Source organism: Diadema antillarum, unplaced genomic scaffold (assembly GCF_040938485.1).
Source record: "Diadema antillarum isolate AM-2024a unplaced genomic scaffold, OU_Dant_1.0 seq00001217_RagTag, whole genome shotgun sequence".
In the NCBI taxonomy this organism is placed as follows: domain Eukaryota; kingdom Metazoa; phylum Echinodermata; class Echinoidea; order Diadematoida; family Diadematidae; genus Diadema; species Diadema antillarum.
In genome coordinates, this window is record NW_027272009.1 from 297,645 (window position 1) to 323,219 (window position 25,575).

Consider the following 25,575-nt stretch of genomic DNA (forward strand, 5'->3'; position numbering starts at 1 on the left):
ATCACTTTGATAATGCCACTTTAACCCCTGAGCCTACAGCTGAATGTGGCTCAATGTGCAATGCATGTGTGTGTGTGTGTGTGTGTGTGTGTGTGTGTGTGTGTGTGTGCGTGTGTGTGCGTGTGTGTGCGTGTGTGTGTGTGTGTGTGTGTTTGTGTGTGAACATGATGCATGGGGTGCTATAAGTAAAAGTGTGTGTGAATTGGTTTATTTGTCCCTGTACATACCTTCTCCTACAAACTGATCACCATAAAAGCACATGCAACTTAAAAAACAAAACAAAACAAAACACCACCACAACCACCACCATCACCACCACCACCAACAGCAACAGCAATAACAACAACAATAAATTGTCAGAAATCAACTACTTTCATCAGTGGGTGCAGGTGGGCACTCCAAAAAAGCATGTTAAGGTCCTAGACGGTTTATGCTGGCCCGTCTCCATCAAACTGAAAGTCCAGATGGAGAAGATGCGATTCCAGCCCATCCGTGCTAGTAAATAACACCGGGGCAATCTGGGGATGTTTGCCCACCCCTCCTGGCAAAGAGTATTAACACCGGTGTCGGTTGGTGTGCAGCCCTGTATCCTTCTCCATGGTGTAAGCAAACAGTGGTTAAATTGGAAGAGGAGTGGAGTGAGGGATCTGCTACCCCCCTTTACCTGACCCAGGGTACACATTATATTGATCTCAATTAGCCCTGCTAAGCAGGGCACGCAATGGGAATGCTCCCCGTGACATACTTTCGCTGGAAATGAAGAATGAGCACTTAGCATTAACCCCACGCAGTGGGACATGGTAGGGGGAGGGGGAGGGTTGGGTAAGGGCATAACATTACAAGTATGATAACAGCTTTTAAGTCTCTCAGCCCTGTCTGCAATATGTTTATATACAAATTGAAAATCTTAGACTGATGATCCAGAGAGCATTAAAGGAGACCTCCAGATGATTTTCAGATTTTTTTCATTTAAACAACTATAAATTAGTTATACTGAGGACAGAGTTTTAGAATTTGTGATAATTGGGATGAAGAATAAGAATATTTTCAAAATTTAGAACAAATCGCAATGAACAAGGATGATGACATGGCAGAGTCACCATAAGAATGTATAAGCTGGGGCGCAAGGAAGCAGAACAAAAGAAGAAGGCATGCATAGATTATATATAGATTATATGAATTCGCAAGCAAGCGGTATTGTAATGGAATTACTCCGCTACATTTCTGAAATATGTGAACCTCCTACATGTATGTCATCATCCTTGTTCATTGTAATTTGTTTAAGGTTTTTCAAAGTATTATTTCTCTGCTCAAGAACCATAATAAATTCCACAATTCTATACATGGAGTCGTCGATTTATGTACTACATGATGTGAAATTATGAAAATCGTCTGGAATGTCCCTTTAAAGGCACAATGGTGTGTGGGGGCGTCAGGAAGCATTGACAAGCTTCTTTTGGAATAAGGTATCTACAGAGGAAACAGAATGAAAGGAAACTAGGACATGACATTCATTGTGAGAGATTCCTGACTGGTTTTGACATTCATTGAGATAACAAGATTAAAAAGAATTCCAATCAGTTGGATCCCGCCCTGATGAGAATTAGTGGGATACACATCTCAGGATTTGTGTCACAATCCAAATTCCCCAAAGTCTTGAAATCATTTCAGAAATGTCACAATAATTTGAGAAAAAGTCTGATAGTTTGCACTGTGGCGTGCGTGGGAACGCTGGAAAAAAAATCTGAAGATTTGTTGCCCTGCCAATCAAACACATATCAAGACGATACATAAACACAAGGGCAAGGGTCACTGTTGCCATAGATTTTGGCCATGTGCAATTTGGTAGACAAACTTTTCTCTGTCGGCAAATCAGTGTGATATCTCTGTTTATCTGAATGAGTGCAAAATATCTTGGTATTTGGATCGCGATCGAAATCCCGCTACTTTTTCTGTGTGAATGTGACAATAATATGTTCTGTTCAGACAGAATAGACAGATTGAGAGCCAGTAATACAGGTAAAGCTTGATTAATGGATGAAAATTCAGAGAAAAGAGAGATAAAGAGAGGAAAAGAGTAAAAGAAAAAGATGGTGAAGGAACATAGACGTATAGGCAGATACATTGATCTCTAGACAGGTAGATAGATAAAGATGTAAAAGCAGGATGACAGAGACAGAAAGATAAATACTGCCTCCCACCCCCCCCCCCTCAAAAAAAAAAAAAAGAGAGAGGAATATACAATGCTACAACTCAATACAAAAAATAACAGACCATGAAATACTAACAACAATAGTATTCAAGCATATTAGAGACAGACAGTCAGGCAGTCAGGGGACCTGAAAAGGGCAAAACTACCGATGATGACAGTGAAATAGAACTCTGAATACTGTGACAAGCATGTAAACATATGCTTGACATCGGCTGCTCTAGGGTAGAGTTAGGAAAAACATGTCAAGGATAGAGAGAGAACAAAAAAATAAAGGAACTGGAGAGTGTGAAGAGATAGAAAGAGAAAGATGAGAGTTACTTGTGAGTTGTACAAAGATGGGGGGGGGGGGTGAAGAAATATGGCTTGATCTGAACAAGAAAATGAGTCAGAAAGTACATGAAAAATAGTACAGGTGAATGTAATGTATGGGTTCAGAATGGGCCAAAAGAAAGACTACCCCATATCAAATTGTAATATACCTTAAATATGTGTTTCTTTGCCTCATTAATCTTGCCACAGTCAGAAAGAGTGCATTTGACTGAGAAATGTCTTTTGTCAATCACAACCGTCCTGCACACACTAAAAATGGTGCCATTTCAAAAAAGCAGCTTTTTTGAGGGTTACTGTTGATACCATAATATTTCGCGAGGTTTTTATTATTGCGAATTTTGCAACATGCAAAAATATCACTTTGATCCTGATATAAATGTGACGTGCTAGCATGCATTCTATTGTCCTTTACTGTACTCTACAATCTTGAATTAAACCACTTGCAAAATTGTTGTGAAGTCTCAAAATGCAAAAAAAAAAAAAACACCTTAGACTCGCTTAATGTATGGCATTTATACGAATGGAGTGAACCATGAAATTTATCCTCAATATCCTGATTGAAATTAGACACCATCCACCATTCACCATCAGGCTCAAACATTTTGATCTTCATTGAAATAGGGCCTAAATGTCATTTAATCACTTTGGGCCACCCGCAGTGTATCAATCCACGCATCATCATGAAACACAACTATGCGAAATGATTGAGAAATCAATCATATTGGGTATTTCATCTCTATTCATAATCAAACTGCCAATCAGGCCTTACAAAACATGTGGTCGCTTTACAGATTATTTCATTTTGATTAAGTGCACCATCTGAACAACTCTCTATATGATATATTCGTAATTGTCAATGCAAACAATAAGGCATCCTGAACTTGCATAGAGACGAAAAAGTCGTAGCAAGAGGAAACAACATCAATTAATTTCCCGCCTATAGATGTAATCACCCTACCAATGTAAAATAAGTAAAAAACTTTTTATTCTTCTGCATGTACGACTGTCCATGCAGCAAACTATGTGTAGGTACATCAATGCATGAGCCTTGTCTGCACATAATAGCCACATTCACACAGACTAAATAGCTGGAAAGCAATCATGATCCAAATCTGCAGATTTGATTGAACCCATTGAGACAGATAGAAATATCCTGCTAATAAGAGGATCACCACAATTTGTCGATCAAACTATGCATGCCTAAAATCTATCAAAATGGCAACCCTGAATGGCCTTATATTTGTGCATGGTAAAAAATCATGCTTGAATGACAGAGTAAAAAATCTGGGGTAAAAACTCTTGAGATTTTTTGCTCCAGAGTTTACAAACTAGCCACAGTGTGAATTATTACACTATTTCTCAAATTATTGTAATAATTCTGGAATAATTGCAAGATTTCTTGCAATTTGGATTGTGATGCTGATTGCACTATTTCGTGGGATTTTTGTGTCTACACCCACAGGCAAAAATCTTGAGATTTATATTCTGCTAATTTGCATCAGTATGAATCCCACGAATTTGTTATCAGTTGCAACTGGAAAGCCAACTATAGCACGTTCTCGCAACCCCAGCAGCTCTGTATGCTGCAATCACCTCTGCACAGCCCAGTGGGCTGGTATACTGTGAAACCGAAAAATCTGCGCTATCACTCTTTCCGTGAATTGAAGCCGACAGCCGTTGTTGTGGCATGAAATTTTTGCAAATTACCACTGGCATTCAATGTAAGATGTATCGGTAGACAAGAACTTTCGGGTGCATTCTAATTTTGCAAATCTTGGCTCCTCAAGAAATTCACCAAAATTTAATGAATGTGAAAAAAAAATGGTTTTACAGTACTCATATTATATCCAATTTTGTGCATATTTTAATGGTTGCTCCACTCCCGACAACCAGAAATTATGCTTTCAGAAAGGAAAATAAAAAGAGATTTGTGGTAAAGTCAACAGTCATTAAGGAGAATGCACTTATCTCAAGCAACATCAATGTCCTCAAACCCCTGAAAAGGGCAACATTTGCTAAAGGCTACAAATAACTCTCTTCCAACACCCAGCTACAGATATGCTGCTGCATATCCCCCCCTTCCAAATGGAGTATGAAGGAACATGAAAGCAACTGACTCTTTGCCGCCACTAAAGTATGGAGCCTTTTTGTCGTTCGTGGTAACCTTTCCCAGGTGCAGATTAAAGGACGCGGAGGGAATGGTACGGAGTCGGACTACAAGCAAAGAAGGGTTCATAGTCCTACCCTAAAGTGGAACAAATCAGGTTGCGGGGCACGAACTCTTGACTTCGACGCGCCACGTCTGAGGAATTTCTCTTCGCTGCTATGGCGCTAAATGAGAACAGAGAGATGATTTCTGCCTGCGAGTGTGCTGTGGGCTTTTTTTTTGTGTGTGTGTGTGTCTCTCTCTCCATCTTCTCACCTCCATCAGCTTTCAGGTGTTGGTTTCAAAGGCATCATCTTTCACATCTCTCTCCCCCTCTGTCTTTCTGTCTGTCTGTCTCTCTCACACATACATACACTTTCTTTTTGTCTCTATCTCTCTCATTTTCATCCTCTCTTTCCATCATTCTCTTTTCCTCTCTCTCTCATTCCTTCTGTTTCTCTCGTTCTTTCTCTCCCTCTCATTTGTTCTTTCTCTCTCTGCCAATCTATACACCAGCATCACTCCCACAAGTTACGACCAAAATGAATCAGTCATGTCATCATAATCCAGCTCTCGTTCCTTTGGACACTTTTGGTATCTTCGCGATTTGTGCTTAATGAGATGCTAAAGATTTAAAAAAAAAATAGCAACTTAGCAGTCTGCTAAAACTTTGTCTGTCCAGAAGAAAACAACAAAGGAAGTAAGTGTTGAATCTAAACAAGGTCAAGAGAGCTAGTGTCTCTCAAAAAGATAAAAATGTCAAAAACTATTAAAATGAGCTAATTTGGCAAATTTGGGCCCCATCCCGAGGGGCCCTCCTGTGGGGCACTGCCATCATTTGTGCACACTATGATCCCTTCCTCCAATTGATGATTCTTACCAAGTTAGGTTTAAATCAAGTGGCCTACTTTCAAGAAAAAAAAAAAATATGGTCAGTTATGAATATGAGCTAATTTTGCATATTTGAGCACCACCAAATGGAACACCTGATAGGGTCCCACCATCATTTGTACAGATTATAATCCAATCTCTCTTCATTTATGATTTCAGCCAGGTTTAGTCAGAATCCAGCCCCTGATTTTCCACAAGACAATAAAAATTGTCAAATCATGAAAATGCACTAATTTAGAGTACTGTGGCCCTATACTATGGGTCCCCTTTGGGCACCACCACCATATGTACAAACTCTAATCTCCCTTTCACTATTGATGTTTCCTGCCATGCTTGGTCAAAATCCAGCCTCCTTTTTTTCTTCAAGAAGAGTGTAAAAATATGAAAATGTTTATGCATGACAATCAGCAGAGCCATTCACTAAAAATGAAAATCAATGAATGGCCATAATCTAAACTTGGCTTAAGAAATTCATTGCCATTTGGAAATGAAAAGGTTTTCCTTTCAACTGACATGCTGTGGGCATCCATTGAATAGGTGGGACTGTTGACACAACTGTGTCATCATCTGAGGCATTTCCCTCACTCGGTTTGTATTGTACAAGGTTAGACACAATGTTACATATTTTTTCAAATTTTACTGTACAATGTATAGTGCTTGTATTGTATATTTTACTGGCCTATAAACTCTGCTCATTCATTGAATACATACTTTCTCTGTGAAGACAGAATTATTTGTGTGTGTGTGTGTGTGTGTGTGTGTGTGTGTTCATTTGTGGGTGTGTGCACGTATGCATGTGTGTAATTCTTTGCCTAGTCTACTATTGTACACATTTTCAAAAAAGGTGCAAAAGTAATCCATCGTCTTGTATTGGGGCACAGGACTAATTTTGGCTGCTTCTTATAAGTGTGCCACCGAGTTGTATTTATAGTGGCAGAGGTATGACTTTGCAGTTCTAATTCCAAGCAATAGTTGTCACACACATGGCTCGTGAGGCTTAAAGCTTTGCAGCTGGACCACCTGGACACAATCATGACACTTCTTTAGTCCTACACATTTGATTTAGAGTTGGGTCAATGCAATTATTAGCTATGGGGTTAAAAAAACAACATTACAATTCATGACAGATATAGGGCCTATAAGAAAAAAAAAGATAATGAAGATTGCCAAAACTATACTGATCTTCACGTACTTGTACCTACCCTCTGGAAGAAAAGAAGGGAAAAACAGATTCACACCCACAATGAAGTTGCATTAGGGTCAATAACCTTTTGGCAAGATGAGACTCACCTTTCACTATCTATGGACACTAAAGGCTGTTCACTGGGTTCTTTCTCTAAGGCTGACGCTTTCCACGGGACGGCTAGTCTCTCCCGCGTCACCAGTATAGATCGCCTGGGTTGGGATTCGACTGGTGACGGAGTGCTGGCTTGCCGGTGCGGGTTCCTGACAGCTTCTCTCTGTTTTTCTGTCAATTATATAACATCCAAGAGAGAAAGTAATCATTACTTACATGTCACCTCAAGGAATTAAGTCTGATAGATTTAATAATATCTAAATATGTTTTGCTCTGTGCTTTAATGATAATAAATTTACATATCAGCAGGACAAAATTGAAGAAACATGTGAGCAGTAAACCACTGCACAGACTACTGTAAAACATGATATATTCACGGCATGAATTTTTCGCGAATTGGAGTTGACGGCCTTTTTTGCGGCATGAATTTTTCGCGAATTGGAGTTGACGGCCTTTTTTGCGGCATGAAATTTTCGCGAACTGCCACTGGCATTCAATGCATATAGCGTAGACAAGAACTTTCGCGTGCATTTTAATTTCGCGAATCTTGGCGCTCGCGAAATTCGCGAAATTAAAATGCACGCGAAAATTCCTCGTTTTACAGTATGTTCTACATTGAAACTTTTCATTTCATTTCCTTGTCATTTCTAGTCAAACACTCGGTGATATAGTCCCTGTTATATACATTTCAAAATGTGCTGTATGATACCAAACATGCTCTCTTCACCATAGCTGAACTGAACTTCATTGCAGGTAAACTGTGCTGCACCAGAATATCAATAATATCATGAAATTCAAAGGAAAAGAAGAAAAAGAAGAAATAAAAATGGAAAAGAAGCAAAAGACAAGGAAAGAGGAGGAAAATAGATCATTTAAGTACAAGAACAAGGAAAAGATCAGGAACAGAAGGAGCAGAATAAAAGATATGCTATTAAATTCCATGTCATTCCACTAACACATGCACTCATTTTCATATTCAAATCCCATGGATATGCAGTGTACTCAGCGTTTACTTAATAAGGAAATTGGTATGAACACAGTGTCGGTGGGTGAGAATGATAAGGGTGTTGGGGTGCCTTGAGCACTATGGCTTTTGTGGCAACCTAATCTCAACACCGTTATCATTCTCAACCGACGGTGTGATTTTAAAGGAGAGCTTTAAAACTGGGAGATGTTGAGTTGAAAAAGTGCAGATATCAAGCACATAGGGCATGTTAATATTAGCATGACATTACTTCCCACAAAGTCCATGGGTGGTATTTTGAAATCCTTCCTAGGAAGAAATTTCTTTCTAGGTCAGGACTTTTTCCTAAGTGGTATTCTGAAAATCTTCCTAAGTTCCTTCCTAAGTTTCTTCCCAAGTTTTTTCCTAAGTGTCTTCCTAACTTTTTTCCTAAACTTAGGAAGAAACTTAGGAAGATATGCAAATGAGGATGAGATATGCAAATGAGGATGAGATATGCAAATTTCTGACTTAGGAAGAAGTTGGTATTCTAGAATGCACTTAGGAAAGAATTTTAGGAAGATATTTAGGAAAGCTCCACCCCTGTCCCAAGTACGTTGTTAAGATATAGCAAGCTGCAAAACATTGTGATAGGCGCGCTTGCATTTCACTGAGACCAATATGTGCTTTGATGATGCGTGAAATGAGCATGAAAAATGGTACATGCCGCGCACACATGAATTTAACCCTAGTCATAAAAATATATGATTGTCATTGGTTGGTTCCTTACGATATGGCATTTTGTTTTGGCTTAAGAAAGGACGTAGGCGGGGATAAGGATGGCCTAATTTGCATTAAGAAGTTCCTGTGAAGAAATTTCAGAATACCAATTCTGTCTTTCCTAGGCACTTCCTAAGTTTCTTCCTACGTCAGAAACTTAGGAAGAAACTAAGGAAGATTTTCAGAATACCACCCCATATCTCTCCCATTGCTATTAAAAAATGGATCTACATTTATGTGTATTGTACCTGCTGACCTGTAAGTCAAAACCTTCTGAAATCGAAAGTGCCTTCCAATAACCTAATGCCATATGTCATCTATTATTCATCTAAGCACTGCAAGGACAGGATTATTTTTTCTGTTTCCGAGAGATATCAAGACCCTATGTCCAGACTAAATCAGACAGAATATGAGGGAAAGTAGATTTTTCTTTTTTAATGCATCGCATACAGGAGGGATGAATTTGTCTTAACAGGATGCGAGCAAGGTCCAATCATATACGTACTGATGAAGTCTTACTGTATATCCACTCTACGAAGGTCACTCAATTACACTTATGAATAAAGTTGACAAATCAGATAAGCCATCTCCTACATGCGGGGCTAAGAAGGGTAATAAATGGTGCTCCGTATATATTGGAGAATTGTCAAGATCATTTTGTCAACTTTTGTCTCAAATCTAGGATGAAGAAGAGGGAAGAAAGACAAAAAAAAGGGAAGACTTCCTGTTTCAACGGCAAAAAGGCTTTAAACTCAAAAGCCCATTTAGGGGTCATATTGGCTGACTGATGCAGTAGAAACATTGTTTGAACATATGCCGAATGCCAACTGACAGGCCTTTAGAATAGAAGAATGGTATGACATGCGCAAGCGAAAGAGCGGCACGGAATAAGAGGGACAGCCTCTCAATGTTACATCAAACTATCATGTAAGAGCCCAGCTCTTAGCTAAGAGCCTCTCAGAGTACATTTCTGAAGTCTTCTGTCATGGCATGGCACTGCACGCCATGTAAAACCTTGGGCCTCCCAGCCCGGTACCTGATTACCTGAGATTACACTAGAGCAGCGGTGTTCTTGCCATGTTGTAGCCCCTTACAACAGCTGGTTGTCAACTACTTGGGGGCTATGTTGCTGAAATAATAATAATGCAGATATAATATTCCCTATAGACACCCTGTATCTGCCTAATACATAGTAGCCGTGTGATATACATTAGGTCTTTTAAAAAAGTCACATACTGCAACACACACACTAATACATGGGAGCCTTGCCTGCTCAGATTACCCCATCCAAAAAATAACAAACAAACAAACTAACTAACTAACGACCATGAAACTAAAGCTTCAACACTGTGATGATAAAATCACAAGAAAAATTTGCATGAAAGTACATTCCCCTGTAAGGTTTTGCTACATTGTGCTGCATATAAAAGCACCATGTAGTGTCATAAATCACATAGCACCACTGGGGATGCCCCCCTGCGGCTATCACTCAGACACTACACATACTTGGAGCAGATGGGCCAAATTAATGTGGTGAATTTTTTAAAAGTTCGGTGTTAAAGGGTTTAACTGCCTTAAAAGCTGTCCTCAACTTAATCTTGACTTGCTAAAATTTTGTTCCAACTTTTACGCCCTGTAGCTATTCTTCCCACTGTCGTCTAACTCTTTTTGGAAGCTATACTCTCTCCTCAGGTCACTTTCTGCTGAAGTTTCCCCCATTACTGATAGATGAGCTGAGAGGGTGGAACACCGGGGTCCACTGGCTAGCTGATGAAACTGGGTTTCTGGGTGCTACATTGTCGCTGATGACGTCCACAGGTATCATCAGGATGCTCTAGGTATCATTTCCGGGAAGGGGGGGGGGGGGGGGGAGTGTGGGGGGGATGGTGAGAGCAGGAAAGCTCTGCTTCTAATGTCACCCTCCTGGTCCGGTCATAATGGGATCTTCTTTCAGGCATTCATCACTCAGAGGCTTCCGAAAATCAGGTCAGGTAACATGGATTCTCAAGGTATCGTTCAGAGAGAGTCTTTTTTCCCCTTTGTTTTTGCTTTTCTCTGGTGCTACAGAGGGGTGAGGGCATTCTAACTTTTTGATTCTCAATGTCTCGTGTTTTTTGTTTGTCTTTTCAGTGGGACACAGATAAAGCAATAACTGATGAAAAAAAAAAATTGTCTGAAAATGGTTATTGACAGCAGTTCTTTTTCCACCATCATCAATGAAATAAGAAATGATAGCAGGTATCAAGTCCGATAAAAAGACATTTGAAAAAGCTGAATCAGATTCACTAAAAGCATGAAAAAGTAGCATCATTGAGACACATTTGAATATATACATTTAAATTAGAAAATACCTCAATAATTCATCTTAATCAATTGGACAAAATGATCACCGAAATCACACTCATGATGTCTAAATAAGCAATCATCAAAACAATCATATTAGTACCATTGCTATATTGTATGACAAAAGGTACGACATGAGGCCTTTCCATAGAATGTAAAAACTAGGAAGAAAAAATGTGTACATTCATACATACAGGACTGCTGTAAAATACATCACACTGGCAATAACTTTTTTCTTTTACTTCATACTAAACTTCTTTGATATAATTCTATAACAGATACCCTAAAATGTGACTAGGCTTCTCAATGTATACCAAAAACTATATACTGCCCCTCAACAAAAGAGTGAGCTGAGAATGCTCCCCACTCCTCTTTAAAAAGCGTCCTTGAGGCCAGGTGCAGTGTATGTGTCGGTGGGACAACAAATTTTGAATTCATGAAGCCCGGTTCCCCCAGGTGACATAAAGAACCCATTTCTTTGGTAGATATGGATGTATTATTGATGGGCGCTATCAGCCAGCTTGCTGCATTCAGGGACTTGGCTGGGGGTTTATTCACTTTGTACTTCCTCACTTGGCTCCTTCTTTCTTCTGTCTATCTGTCTGTCTGTCTTTTTTTTTTCTTTCTTTCTCCTAAACAGCCTTGACTGCACTGTGACAGGTGGTGGGATAAGCACTGGGTAGATCATAAATTAATGACTGCATTTCAACAATATCCCTTTCCACTATAATGCACCTAAATGATGCATTTATTCCCTGCTTCTACCCCTTTCCCCTCATACCCCCTCCCCCTTCACAGTGCGCTTTGAGTCCTGACCCATATTTGGAAAGTATCTCACAGCACACAGCCCATTTCATGTGAGCTCCTGCCACAAATTGATATTTTACCATATTCATTCTGTCATACACTGGTAATGACTAATTTTACTGTCATCGATATCATCTAAAATATTTCTTTCTCTCTTTCCAGATAACTTAATGCTTATACAGAAAGTTCTCCTTTTCTAGGACAAAAAAATGTATAAATCTCTAATCTGGTTCAGAGTGTGTAAGACAAATTTTATTCCTTTCATAGAAAAAGGAAGGAAGTGTACTACAGGTGCGCTACTCCTATACAAGAAAGTTCGAACTACTGAAGATTGATTTCACGATCAACAAAACAATGTGGTAAAATTCTCTTCATTTGTGACAATAACATTTTCAGACTACTCCACAGTGAATATAAAGATAAGTCATTCATTCATGTCACGTTGCATTGGCAAATGCAATATTGATGAAACAACAACTACAACAACAAACAAGACAAAAAATAGGAGAAGATGATGACGGTAGATACATAGCTCGTAACATTGCTGGTCATCACATCAGCTCTTCACCCTTTTTGCATCCATACCAAAAATGAAAAAGTTGCTGCATCCTGCAAGAATCTATCAGTACTCTGTATGCCTTTCACAAGCTATCTGTCTGTCTGTCATTCTGTCCATCTGTATGTCTGTCTGTCTGTCTATGTGTCTTTCCCCTCCTCTGGGTCAGAAAGCTCATATCTGGTTTGTAGGACTGTGCAAACAGCATGGTGGGCTCGAAGGCACACATGACGTCCAACAAAGACGGCCAGACAATATCATTGGGAGGGGTTCGATTTCAATTATACTGGGAGGAAATGCAGACTGTACAATGCACATAAATTTATCTGAGGCAATCATACGATACTGTTGCAATGAAATATCATCCTGTGTGAGATGAAAGCAAAAGATGTGATTCTCTTCCAACACTGAGTTCTCTTTCCGTCTGATATCTGAGCAAATAGGGTCAGACATTTTGCTCTAGCTGGTGTCATTTACACGCTTCATTTCCATTAGTCCATGGGCCAAGACCCGAAAAATGGGTTGTTGGTACCATCTGAGGTGGCACAACCTTTTTGGTGTCAGTTTGTTTGTCGGGCATAGATATGCTTATCAAGCTATGATAGCATTTCCAAATGAGTAGCTTAGTCATAATAAATTAATTTTTAACCAATTTGGTCTCGTTTTTATATCCCTATACTTCTGAATCGAAACTAAACCGCTATACAAAAAAGAGCACTGCCTTCTGTATGTCCACAGGTGTTCTGTTGTAAACGCGGTGCGCTTCGTCTTTATTCAAGGCAGCGAAGGGAATATCCAAAGGGTTATGATGTCCACAGCTGTCACGCGGTGCGCTTAGTCTTTATCTAGACCAATGTACCGTTATCATATCTAAAGTTCCTCTTAGAAGGGATTATCTATACTGTTTTCATACTACCCTATCAACAAATACATCATTTTTAAACAAAAATCACTCTGTTCATTTACAATATCATTCATTATAATGTATCGTAGTGTACTGGTACATTGTTTTTGCATTATCTTTATATTGTTGGAGGGAAATAAAGCGACATTGGCGTGGTATCAGCGTTTTCACCGTAGCGTTTTCGCCGGAAAATGATAAATAATTGAAAGATACGGTAAAATTCACGAGGAATTGCTTTTGTTGTTGTTGTTGTTTTTAGATAAAAGGATATACACTGTATCATACGCTTTGGATATTCCCTTCGCCGTCTAGAATAAAGACTAAGCGCTGTGAACATCATAATCTTTGGATATTCCCTTCGCTGCCTTGAATAAAGACTAAGCGCACGGCGTTTACAACAGAACACCTGTGAACATACCATAGAGCTGCATTTTACAGCTCTATGGAACATACAGAAGACAGTGCTCTTCTTTGTATAGCGGTTAGTTTCGATTCCGAAGTATAGGGATATAACAACAAGACCAAATTGGTTAAAAATTCATTTACTATCACTAAGCTACTCATTTGGAAATGCTATCATAGCTTGATAAGCATATCTATGCCCGACAAACAAAATGACACCAAAAAGGTTTTGCCACCTCAGATGGTACCAATATCTGGCCTGGCCCATGGACTACATCTGTTAAATCTTTTTTAAGCTTCTGACCTTGATAGTCTCAATTAAGATCTAGTCTACCAATCTTTTCATGAACAACATTCATAAAAAAACTGCAACACCTCACAAAATTAGGAATACTATCCACAATCAAGAAATTTATTGGTGTCATTGGTAAAATAAACACAAAAGCTAAAATTATATCATTTTTTTTTTCACAGATTGAAACTGAATTTGATTGAAGGAAAGTGGGATTACTTTATTCCTCCTTTTGTTTTGTTTTACTTGAGATGAGAAGTGAGGGATACGCAAGAGATAAATTGAAAGAGTGCCTACCGTTTGTTTGTTTTTTGTTTGTTTGTTTTTTTTGGGGGGAGGATGAAAGTAGTGAAAGGTGGCAGCCTCCCTGTTGTCATGGTAATGATGGATGTCATGTGTAACAGAGGACTCCAGACTAATTTGTTTTGATATGGGGCATGGACAAGGTAAACTGTGAGGATGAAAAAGGCTTCAAGTCTCCTCTTGACATCCCACGGCCATCATGACAAACTGTGAAAATTAATATTCTTAAAGCCATTGTGTTTCCTTCCTGAGAAGTATCTCTCTCTCTTTTTCCTCTTGGCTGAGGTAACATGGTCTGCCGACTGGTCAGTTGTCATGGCTAACAAGCCATCATATCAGCATGTCACCTCTGGACGTGGTCAGAATATCAGCATTCATTGTACAATGCAAAGACCATGCTATACTAAAATAAAATCTGAGTTTTCTGATGGTTTTTCAAAAGCTGTGCCTCATCTACAGAGACTACAAGAAAGAAAGAAAGAAAAGAGGAAGGTGGCTAAAAATCTGATGATAGTATTGAAACATCTGCTGTACTCTGCTCTTCCACCCCTGACTAATGCAATCATTGTTGTTTCTTTGTGTCTTTTTACATATGTGTGTGTGTGAGTGAGTGTGTGTGTGTGTGTGTGTGTGTGTGTGTGTGTGTGTGAGAGCACAAAATATAAATGCAAATGAGCCTGTATATTAGTAGCAATAAAGAAAAGTTATTTGATTATGCCACAGAGAAAATGCTGGTCGCAATTTGATCAGTTTCCATTGTAAGCACTTGCCCTAGTTGCCTTAGGCTGATTGGCCTACTTCACTGATGCATCATGGGAAGTCTTCATAAGATAAATGATTTCATGAGGAAGACACAAAACAACACATTTTTGTCTTGCTATCTTTGTCTTAGCATAGAGCTTACAATACTGACATGTTGCTGATGAGGCTTCAGCCAAAACTGACTGTCCAGCTAAGTCACTATTTAAGTGGCACTTTCCAGCCTACATTGTATTACAGTCATTTTGTGTTATAGATATGATATACATTTGATAACCATATAATACAAAATAAAAAGACAAAAATAACAATGAAATAGCAATGACAACAACAATTTTGATAACAATAATAAATGCTTAGTTATGTTATTATTCTTTATTATCATTATTGCTATCATTAATGCTTCATTATGTTACTTCTACAATTACTACTACTACTACTATTACTACTACTACTACTACTACTACTACTACTAGTACTACTACTACTACTACTGCTACTACTACTACTACTACTACTACTACTACTACTACTACTACTACTATTACTACTACTACTTCCACTACTTCTTCTACTACTACTATGAAATGATAATAACCACAACTGTAATACTAGAGTAGTGACACTCCTCCGAATTATAAAACTAACAAACATTTTACGGATTCTTGTAAGTAATAATTCACCTCAATACTTCTCATACACTGTCTTCAATATTACTTACAGTCACATTTCATGCTTAGGACCTGAATTCTGTCTTGGCAATACAGAGATGGAGGAGTCTGATACAGAAAGTTGGTTCCTCCCTCATTTCAACTGACCATTTCCATATGGTCAGTATACCACAACATCCAACATGAGGTCATCATGTGAAACTCACCCCAGGACCTTAATCAGTTTTGTCTTACAGGGGTAACAAAAACATTCCTAGAGTGTGACCGAAAAAAAAAAAATCAAGGATTTGTTAGGACCAAACTATTTGTGTGCTTTGAGCTAAAATTTGAAACATATTCTGCTACCACTGCCACATGTAATTCTCATCTTTGTGTACCAGCAACTGGAACATGCCTATCTACTTTGGAAACACTGGTATTCTCTCAGAACTGATCTTGAAAATCTTCCTTTCCTTTTTTTTTCTGAAAATAAAGAGAAGACCTGTCTCTGAGCATGCTATCTGACAGGGCTTTGAACTCTACAAGATGTACTCCACCTTTTTTTTTTAAAGTGTTCTAAATGACATGCAAGCGTGAAGTTAATCAGGCATTGGGGTGAGATCAAATGCCTTCATGCCATGTACATGTGTTTATGTGTGTGTGCGTGTGTTTGTGTGTGTGTGTGGGTGTGTGTGGGTGCGTAGTTGTAGTAGTAGTAGTAAAACAGGAGCAACGGACCAATGTCATTAGGCATGGTGTCATACTTGGCTCCAGATGCAATCATAGTAATTAGCAAGCCTTGGTCCAAATCGCTATACTTCTGCGTCTCTGCAACAGCAAGCAGGGGCACACGGGGGTAATGCAAAATCAGCAGAAATATTTCAGTGTTAATGCACTTTAGTTACTTCACATTAAAAAAAAAGGAAAAATAAAGACTTAGATAGAAAAACAGTAACAAGATTGTGCCTAAAATAAAACAGAACTGGTTTCATCTGTGCAGCTGTGATAAGGTAGCAATCCACATGATACTACATTCATGGGACTAGAATTGAGAAAGTCCAGTATTCAACATTCTCTCAACCACCATCTCAAAAGTGAATCAAATTGTGTAAGATACCTCTTGCTAGAGACAACAGGAGCTTTAAATCTTCATCACTGTCCCCTGCATCCAAAGTCTCCCAAACCACATCCCCATATCAGGGAATCAGCATACAGGTTTGTGTTGGTAACCAAATAGAGGATGGGGTAGGGTAGAGGGGGATGAGGGAAGAAGCGTTCTGCATGAGGATAATACTTGTATGATGTGACAGATTATTTGCATAACTAGATGATAATGGGGCCAAATATAAACTCTTCCTCTATATAGTGCACGGATGGATCAAAATTTAGGAAACATCCACTTTCAATCTTGAGTGGTTTATCTGGGCATACATAGACTTCTCACTAATACACACATTTAACCCTTTGAGGACGAGTCCCAAGTATACTCAGGCGAGTGTCTATGGGAAATGCGTGTTGTAGCAAAATCAGCCCGTCCTCAATGGTTAATATAGTGCCACCATACAGCTTTCTTTCTCATGACTTTTGAACGCAAAAGACAAAAGATGATCATGAGGGAGCTGTGTAAATTTCATGAAGCTAGAATATATACTATAATACCTGATAATCAACTCAAGCTTTGCTGGCTGGCAAACTGGTTTCAGAGATGCGAAAATTGCAAAACAACCAGTTCTTATCTAGCTGCATGAATTCATTGTAGATTGGTGACTTGAATATTTGTCTCATAAACTGTCAAAGTTTTTCTCATTAAGTTCCTCTGGAATATACATCCTCTGGAGTATATATTCTGGGGTTTAAGCCTCAAACAGGCTCTATTAAACCTGCATTTGATTCTTCAGTTTTTGTCATATGTATCCAAATTACCGTAGGACAATATGGCAGGTGCATACATCATGTAGACACACGACCATGCCTGAACGACTCACTAACGGTCACACGACAAAGTTTGGACAGAGTATTCAAGTACTCATATGCGATACTGTCACTGCCAGTATCGCTACCAATAACTCTTATCCAGTGCAACCGTACCACACAAATGCAAGCATAGTACAACTGCTATTAGTGCAAAGCCCAAGTCCATTTCAATACATCGAATGAGGTACAGAAAAAAAAGGCAGTTTGCCTTTAATGTAACAGCCATGCAGTCTCTGTCTGCATCACAAAATCATTTGGTATCTTCTTCCTATTGCACTGCTATACATAGGTCATCTGTTTGTGAGTCCTGCTATGGGAGATCTCTGCCATATTTCACATAAGAAATATATGACAGGGATATCTGAATGTCAGGGTTATGTTCTTTTAGAGGCTTATGCTGTCAGTACTAACAGTAAAAGACATCTCAAAGTAACGCTGTTTCTGCTTCTGTATGGACTGTGCAAGGTGGTGAACATGTCAAGCAGGATTGTGTAGGAAAAGATTCCATGTTAGTCCGTATAAATCAAGGAAACTTCTGCTGCTTGTGCTGTGATTAAAGGTCAGGTCGGTAATCTGCTGGAATGGATGCAGCTATAGCTGTAGCTGACTTTGCACAACACTCCACGTCGCTACGAGATAGGAAGCCGAACAATGATCACCGCCCATTTCTTCATCTGATGGCCTAATTCTTTCGGCACGAGATGGTGATGCGGGAGAGAGATACACGGCGAGAAAGAGATTGCAAAGGAGGACAAAAAGGAGGACACCGTCGGAAAGATAGTGATGATGGGGAAATGAGATTCATATATTGAAGGAGAGTGAGACAGACAAACAAACAAACAGACATACATGTGTAAACACACTCAACATAAGAAGGAGGGGGGGGGGGATAGAATCACCATATTAGATACCAGAGATATTAAGGGCATAATTTATCATTTGCAGATGAAACAAAAACATGGCATTAGTGCTTCAAAATAGTTCTGAAATGTGAGTTAGGGATAGAAACAACCAATGTAAAAATATGAATCAGTTTTATCAGTATTAAGTATTGTTAAATATACAAAATGTGAACAATAGTTATAATAAAAATGTTTCCAGACTAAACCATCTACAGTTATGGTTTATTGAGAAAAACAGTGATATCTCCTTATATTTTGGGCTTTACTGCAAAAATGTTATATGGTAGGATGTTTTTGTGATACAACTGGCTCACACATATGCATCAAATGTGATATCTTTAAAATCTTTTAAATCACTGCTCCCAAAGGTAAACAGGACCTTTAAGGAGATAAGTAGGGTATGTAGACAGCGTCAATGATTGTCAAGAAATAACAATCAACTGCATACTGGATGGAGTGTGTGAGTGGTGAGAAGGAGTATTCACATCAAGGAATAAAACTGAGAGGAATGCAAGGGTACATTAGGTAGCAGAGTACACGAAGACTAGAAAACATAGATGGAGACCAAGACTTATGCTGAAACAAAGTGCAAATTAAACAGAAATGAAACCAAATCTGAGAGATAAAATATGAAAGAATGAGAGAAAGAAACAGACGGACAGACAGACAGATATTGAGACTTGATACAGAATGACAAAATGACAGACACACAGAATCCAAGCACAAAAACGAGACATGAAAACTCGTCACATTGAGGACGAGTTAGGTGATACGCTTGTGGTCATCAGATGACAGTCATCTGTGATCGACAAAGAAAAGAATGTGATATAGGCACCTTGAAGTTATATTGAGCGTGCATGCGAAACCGTTTCTGTAACCACTCGGCCACGGGTCATCCACGGAAATGGTAAGACAAAAAAAAACAAAACAATGTATAGATATAACAGGGGGAAAGTCAATGCCCACTCAACTAACGTGGCCGTGTGAACATCTATTGCATTGCTAGACGGAAAAGCGGCCTTGTAACGACTGAGGTCGCTATGCCATTTCTGGCAACTTGGGAAAAATACGTCCCGCAGACATAAAACCTATAATCGGCTGGTTTTGATACCTTGCCTTTAATCACAATTTTCAGTGTAATGACGTCATCAAATTACAAAACAATGACATCGTCTTGAAAGACAATTGTTCAAAGTACAACACCTCAGTCGTCGTCATTACATACTATGATCGGTTTGACAAAGTCAACCTGCAAAATGTTGCTGCAGTCGAAGCAATGTGGTCTCCAACACACAAAAAAGAGGGATATGGCGTGTGTGTGTGTCTGTGTGTGTGTATAGGTGCGTTTATATACGAACGTGATTTCTACATGGACGAATATATAATACAAATTGAAGAAAAAAAAGTAAAATAAAAAAAAATTGTTTCGTGATCTTGTGGGGTTCGAACCCGCAACCTCACGTCTCTGAGACGGCGCCTTTAACCACTCGGCCATACGTCTCGACGAGAAAATATGGGGAACGTAAACTTATGTATATGAAAGATACATGAGGAATCGTTTTGTCCACATTCCATTTTCATTTTCAGTTTTAAACTGCAAAATTGTCAATCTGATGAGGAGATTTCAAAGAATAAAATGCATGATTACTGCAGCTTATTGTCTCAGCTACAACATACTAAAGTTTCAGAGGAAATGAAGCAAAATCAGCTGAGATAAAGGTGCTTAAACGTTGTTAAGTCAATGCATGCTTTTAAAAAAAATCACCTCCCATAGACATAACACGTAAACTTGTCCGATTTTGCATCTTTACTTTTAATCACAATTTAAAGTATGATGACGTCATCAAATTTCAAAACCATGACATGGACTTGAAAGGCAAATGTTTAAAGGACAACATATGTGAATTTGGGATAATATTGAGCTTAAACAACAGAGATACGAGCAAATGAATGTCAGAAACAGTACTTCAAAAAAATCAATTCCACTTTTTTTATTCAAAATGACGATATGATCACTTCATCGCGTTTTCCTGGCAATATTGATACTAGGAATGTTATTTACAATTCATATGCTTTTGTAATATGCAATAGAAATATCGGGTCAACGGACGATTTAAAGAGCTATGGCGAAATAAACAAAGACATGTTTTTTCACTATATTTGCAGAAAGACGCGCGCGCGGAATTTCAACTTTGACGCCAGTGCATTCCTTTGTTATAGGTCAACATCGATCGGAAATCAGTGGATATTGTTACTCAAAGTATCAGGAATCCAAATCAGTCAAAAAAATTGCATTTTCATGTTGGTTACGCCCTCTGCGCGTGAAATTGCGCGGACGGACGCGCACGCGAGAAAATGTTTGAAACGCTTAAAATTGTCTGAAACTTCGAGATTTCCCATTGGGAAGTCGTTTTGAGCCTTTTAAAATTTTGACGCGCGCGTAGGCGCGCGTAATGAAGACCTGGGTAACTAGCGTTAAAAAGTAAGATAGAGCGTGACCTGAACTTTATGTCCACCGAAAATGATGCAGAAATGACATCTAGTTATGAAGTTATGATCGATCATGTGACAAGGTCCGAAAATCACAAAATGGCGCCTAGATGACGTCATAGATATGTTACTGTCATGAAAACCTTATTGTGGCTAGATATTGTTATGAGACATGTTGACTGAAAATTTCATGTCATTCCGTAATGTCATTGTTGAGATATTGACGACACAAAATTGTCCAGAAAGAAAGAAGAATAAAAAAAAATAAAGAGAGATTTTGACAATCACAATAGGTGATACGCTGATAGCGTATCACCTAAAAAAGGGAGAAAAATCCAACAATCAACAAGAAAAGCTGCCAGACTGAAGAACTCTGAAAGTTGCATTCACATCGTGCAGGCTATGTTGGTGTCCATCCTACCCAAAACACGTCCCTCCAGTGGTTGAAATGTCTTTCCATTCCAAACCGCAGAACATGATGGCGTGGATATCTATTCACCATCTCTAATCTGGTTTGCCATCTGCCTTCCAGGGTTGATCTCTATGCATGCCAAACTATGAATTCATTGTTATTTAATAGACCCGAATCACTCTCTATGTTACCGTGGTAACTGCAGGCCTTTTGCTAATCTACTGCACTACACCAAATGATTTTTCTACCAGCATTTACATTCTCATTAGTTTCATTGTGTGCTGACTTTATCAACAACATGAATTAGTTCATGGTGGAATAACTACCTCAACAACATTGATATCACAGTATTCCATATGTGACCGTGCACCTCAAAACGAACATAAAGTCGCACACACTGATTCTGCACGAGGACTGAAAATAAAGTGAAATGGGTCAACCTAGCCGAACTTGACTTTTTCATACTTTCTGAAAGAGCGGGTCTTCTTTTACATTATGCTAAAATTTGGTATCATAAAACGGGCAGGAAAGTCTGTTTTTTTTAGCAGTTTATCTCGAACATTTTTGGTAGATAAGTGTGATTAGGTGTGTCTTTAGAATCCCTTTTTCATTTCTGAAAAACCTTGTCCACACTCTTCACTTTCAACTCTAATAACTCTTGAAAGGATAGTGCTACTGCTTTGAAAGTTGGCGTTGATTATGGACAGAATGTGTTAATGAGGCATGCTTAATTTCACTTTAATCTGATAATCCCTTCATTGTTGTTATTCTGGTGGTTTACTTCCTGTTTTTTGTCCCATTCATCACACAGCCAGCACGGTTTGGTAAAGATTAAGCGCTTGAATAGACACTGTACTTCAGAGCCTCTTTTCTCAGTTCACACTTTTCCTGAGTTTGTGCTTTCTTTCCACTATTTAGATAGGTTAGGAGAGTCCATTTGATTTAAGTTATACATCATTTTAAAGCTTAAAGTCTGTTCTTTCAGAATATGGTCTTAACTAAAAATTCATGTCTGGTGACTTTTTGTTTGTTTTGAGGTGCAGGGTCACATATGGTCTTGGATTGTGTATGTACACAAATATTGATTTGCATGCATCCATGTACAATTATGTCATACTCAGTATGCTCACATTTTATAAAGGGGCATGCAAAAATAAATACAATGTTTAAAAGTAAAAACTTCATATAGTGATTCAAACAATATTTTCGGAGAATCAACGAAGGTCACATCATCCATTAGGTAAATAATCAGAGCCCTTTAGATTAATTAAATTAACAATAGCCTTGGTGAATTACCCAAAGGCTATGTAAAAAATGTAACACTATGATGTAGTCGAACTTGAACACAAATATACAGTAAGTATCTGTTCTCCAATATATTTTTGGGAAAATTTTTCAGGAATTTCCAGGAAAGGCTGGAAGGAAAACACAATTGTGAACTAGCCCTTTCAGCATGATTCTTTTTCCTTTTATATGTAATGAATACTGACTCTATAAAATAGAAAAATTTTCCCGTTCTATAAGTGCCCAGTGTGTAATATAGCACTAGCAGAAGAAACATCAATATTTACACACGCACAAAAAAAAACCTTTAGTACAAATTTTTTGTAACCTACATGTAGCTGAAAGTGCTCACATGTTATTCTGCAATTTTATAGTACCAGATATCCCTTTTTTGAGGAGGCAACAAACTCTAATATCCATTCCAAATGGCCAATGTACAATGAATTATATTTAACCATTCAACTCAGTATACATGTCTGAAGCTTCTGCTTTCCGTGGGTTTCGTAGTCACACAACTACTATGACAGCCCTTGGTATTCACAAGTAATAATATGGCTGATTCTAGCAAACTGATCTATAATTTTGACACAGACATTAGATTGCATTTTTTTTCTAGCCTGCACACCACAATCAGGTAATGGGTAAAGTACTCTAAACTGGTTTTGTTCCTCCTGCAAGACTGATGCCGACTTGCTGCCCTCAAGGAAGCGACAAGAATAGTCAGCGAGTGTAGAGTGTACCGCTGGCTCGTCATGGCGGCTGCCAAGAGAAACAATTCCATGGAAATGAGGCCATGAAAATGATGATGCTCCACTTCAAATTTCATCCTGACAAATGTATAAGGACAGGAAAGTATAGGAACTCAACTACAGTAGGAATACAAAGATTATTTCCTCCTCCACCTCCCCCCCCCCTTCCCTATCTCAGATGTCTATACCAATTCCAACATGGTTCACCGGGTGTGCTTTGTTCCTGTAAACCCATTTGTATGTAACTTTGAACATTCTAATAACCACATAAGGTCTTGAGAGATAGAATGCCACTTCATCATCACCAATGCTTTTAGTAAAAACTAGAAATATCACTGAAGGTGATTAATACCCCCGCCCCGTGACGACAGTCTTACCCAAGGAATGATCTTTCCTTGATCTTCTGCCATTTAAATGCCGTTACCATGACAACGCAGCTTCCGACACGTCCGAAAAATATGTCTTGCACATCTTCTCACCAAGACTATTGTGTGTGCCACATTTCATAAGCTTTTGTCAAAAACTGAGGAAGTAGTTCAATCCACAAGATCTTTCCTTGATCTTCCGCCATTAATATGCCGTTACCATGGCAACGCAGCTTCCGACACGTCCAAAAAATATGTCTTGCACATCTTCCCACCAAGACCAATGTGTGTGCCACATTTCATGAGCTTCAGTCGAATACAGAGGAAGTAGTTCAATCCGCAAGATCTTTCCTTGATCTTCTGCCATTTATATGCCGTTACCATGGCAACGCAGCTTCCGACACGTCCGAAAAATATGTCTTCCACATCTTCCCACCAAGATCAAGGTGTGTGCCACATTTCATAAGCTTTGGTCAAAAAACTGAGGAACTAGTTAAATCCGCAAGATCTTTCCTTGATCTTCTGCCATTAATATGCCGTTACCATGGCAACGTACTTTCGGGTACTGTCAAAAAATGCGTCTTGCACATCTACAACCAAAGGCACACATCTGTACCAAGTTTCATGGAAATTGGGCAAAAACTGAGGAAGTAGTTTGCAACACAAAATTTTCCATCATTTTGGCTCATAATATGTGAGCTGTTACCATGGCAACATACTTTTTGTCACTGTCAAAAAATGTGTCATGCTGACCTATATCCTAAGACAAACATTCAATATGAATTCCATGAGAATTGGAAGAACACTGATGAAGCAGTTTTGCCATGAAGCATTTTGCCCTATATTTTACCAATAACATGCCGTTACCATGGCAACGCACTTTTTGCCACTGCGGAAATATGTGTCTTGCACATTAACATATTCAGATGAACATCTGTACCTAATTTCATAAAAATTGATCAAAAACTGTGGGAGGAGTTCGCGACGCAAGATTTGTACCCATTTTTGCCCATAATATGCCGTTACCATGGCAACGTACTTTTGGGTACTGTCAAAAAATACGTCTTGCACATCTACAACCCAAGGCACACATCTGTGCCAAGTTTTATGGGAATCGGTTGAAAACTGAGGAAGTAGTTCGCGACGCAAGATTTGCAAAGGACCGACCGCCCGACCGCCCGACCGCCCGACCGCCCGACCGACCGCCCGCCCGACCACCCGACCGCCCGACCGTCCACTGATTCCTATAATATCCCCTTCAAACTTCGTTTGGCGGGGGTATAAAAATCCTATGTTATGTGATATCATGCATACAACAAAAGGGATAATAGCATCTAAACCATTCAGGACCGGTCTCAAAGATTAGATAATTGGTATGTCATAGTATTTATAAGTAAATTCCCACACACAGAAAAAGCATCTCTGCTAAATATCAACAGCACAAGTATCAAAATGTAATCAATCACATTCCTTACCAATCAATGCCTGTTGTAATTTCTTACTTTTACTAAAATATACTTCATATATGTTTGTATGCTGGGGCACAATACACGTAGAAGTATCTGAATGCTGTTCTGAAAACCCCTTTGTCCTAAATGGGTCTAAATCAAGATTTATGCATTTTATGCAAATGAGGCATCATGATGATGGGGTGGGGGAGGGAGGGAGAGGGGGAGGGGAGGGAGAGGGGGAGGAGGAAGAGGAGCTAGAGGAGGAGGGGGATGGGGAGGGGGAGGAGGAGATAGCATGAAACGTGGACACCGTAGAAGATTCAGACCGGTGCG

At 39.0% G+C, this 25,575-nt stretch overlaps 1 protein-coding gene across 2 annotated transcripts in view; it reads right to left on the reverse strand.

Annotated features, from left to right (window-relative positions):
- LOC139744894 (protein FAM219A-like) overlaps window positions 1–25,575 on the reverse strand; it is a 125,926-nt gene that overhangs the window by 69,906 nt on the left and 30,445 nt on the right. For both annotated transcript variants that reach the window (XM_071655306.1, XM_071655305.1), the window contains one exon: window positions 6,870–7,047. In XM_071655306.1, the coding sequence (XP_071511407.1) occupies window positions 6,870–7,047 (178 nt within the window). The remainder of the gene's footprint in view (window positions 1–6,869; window positions 7,048–25,575) is intronic.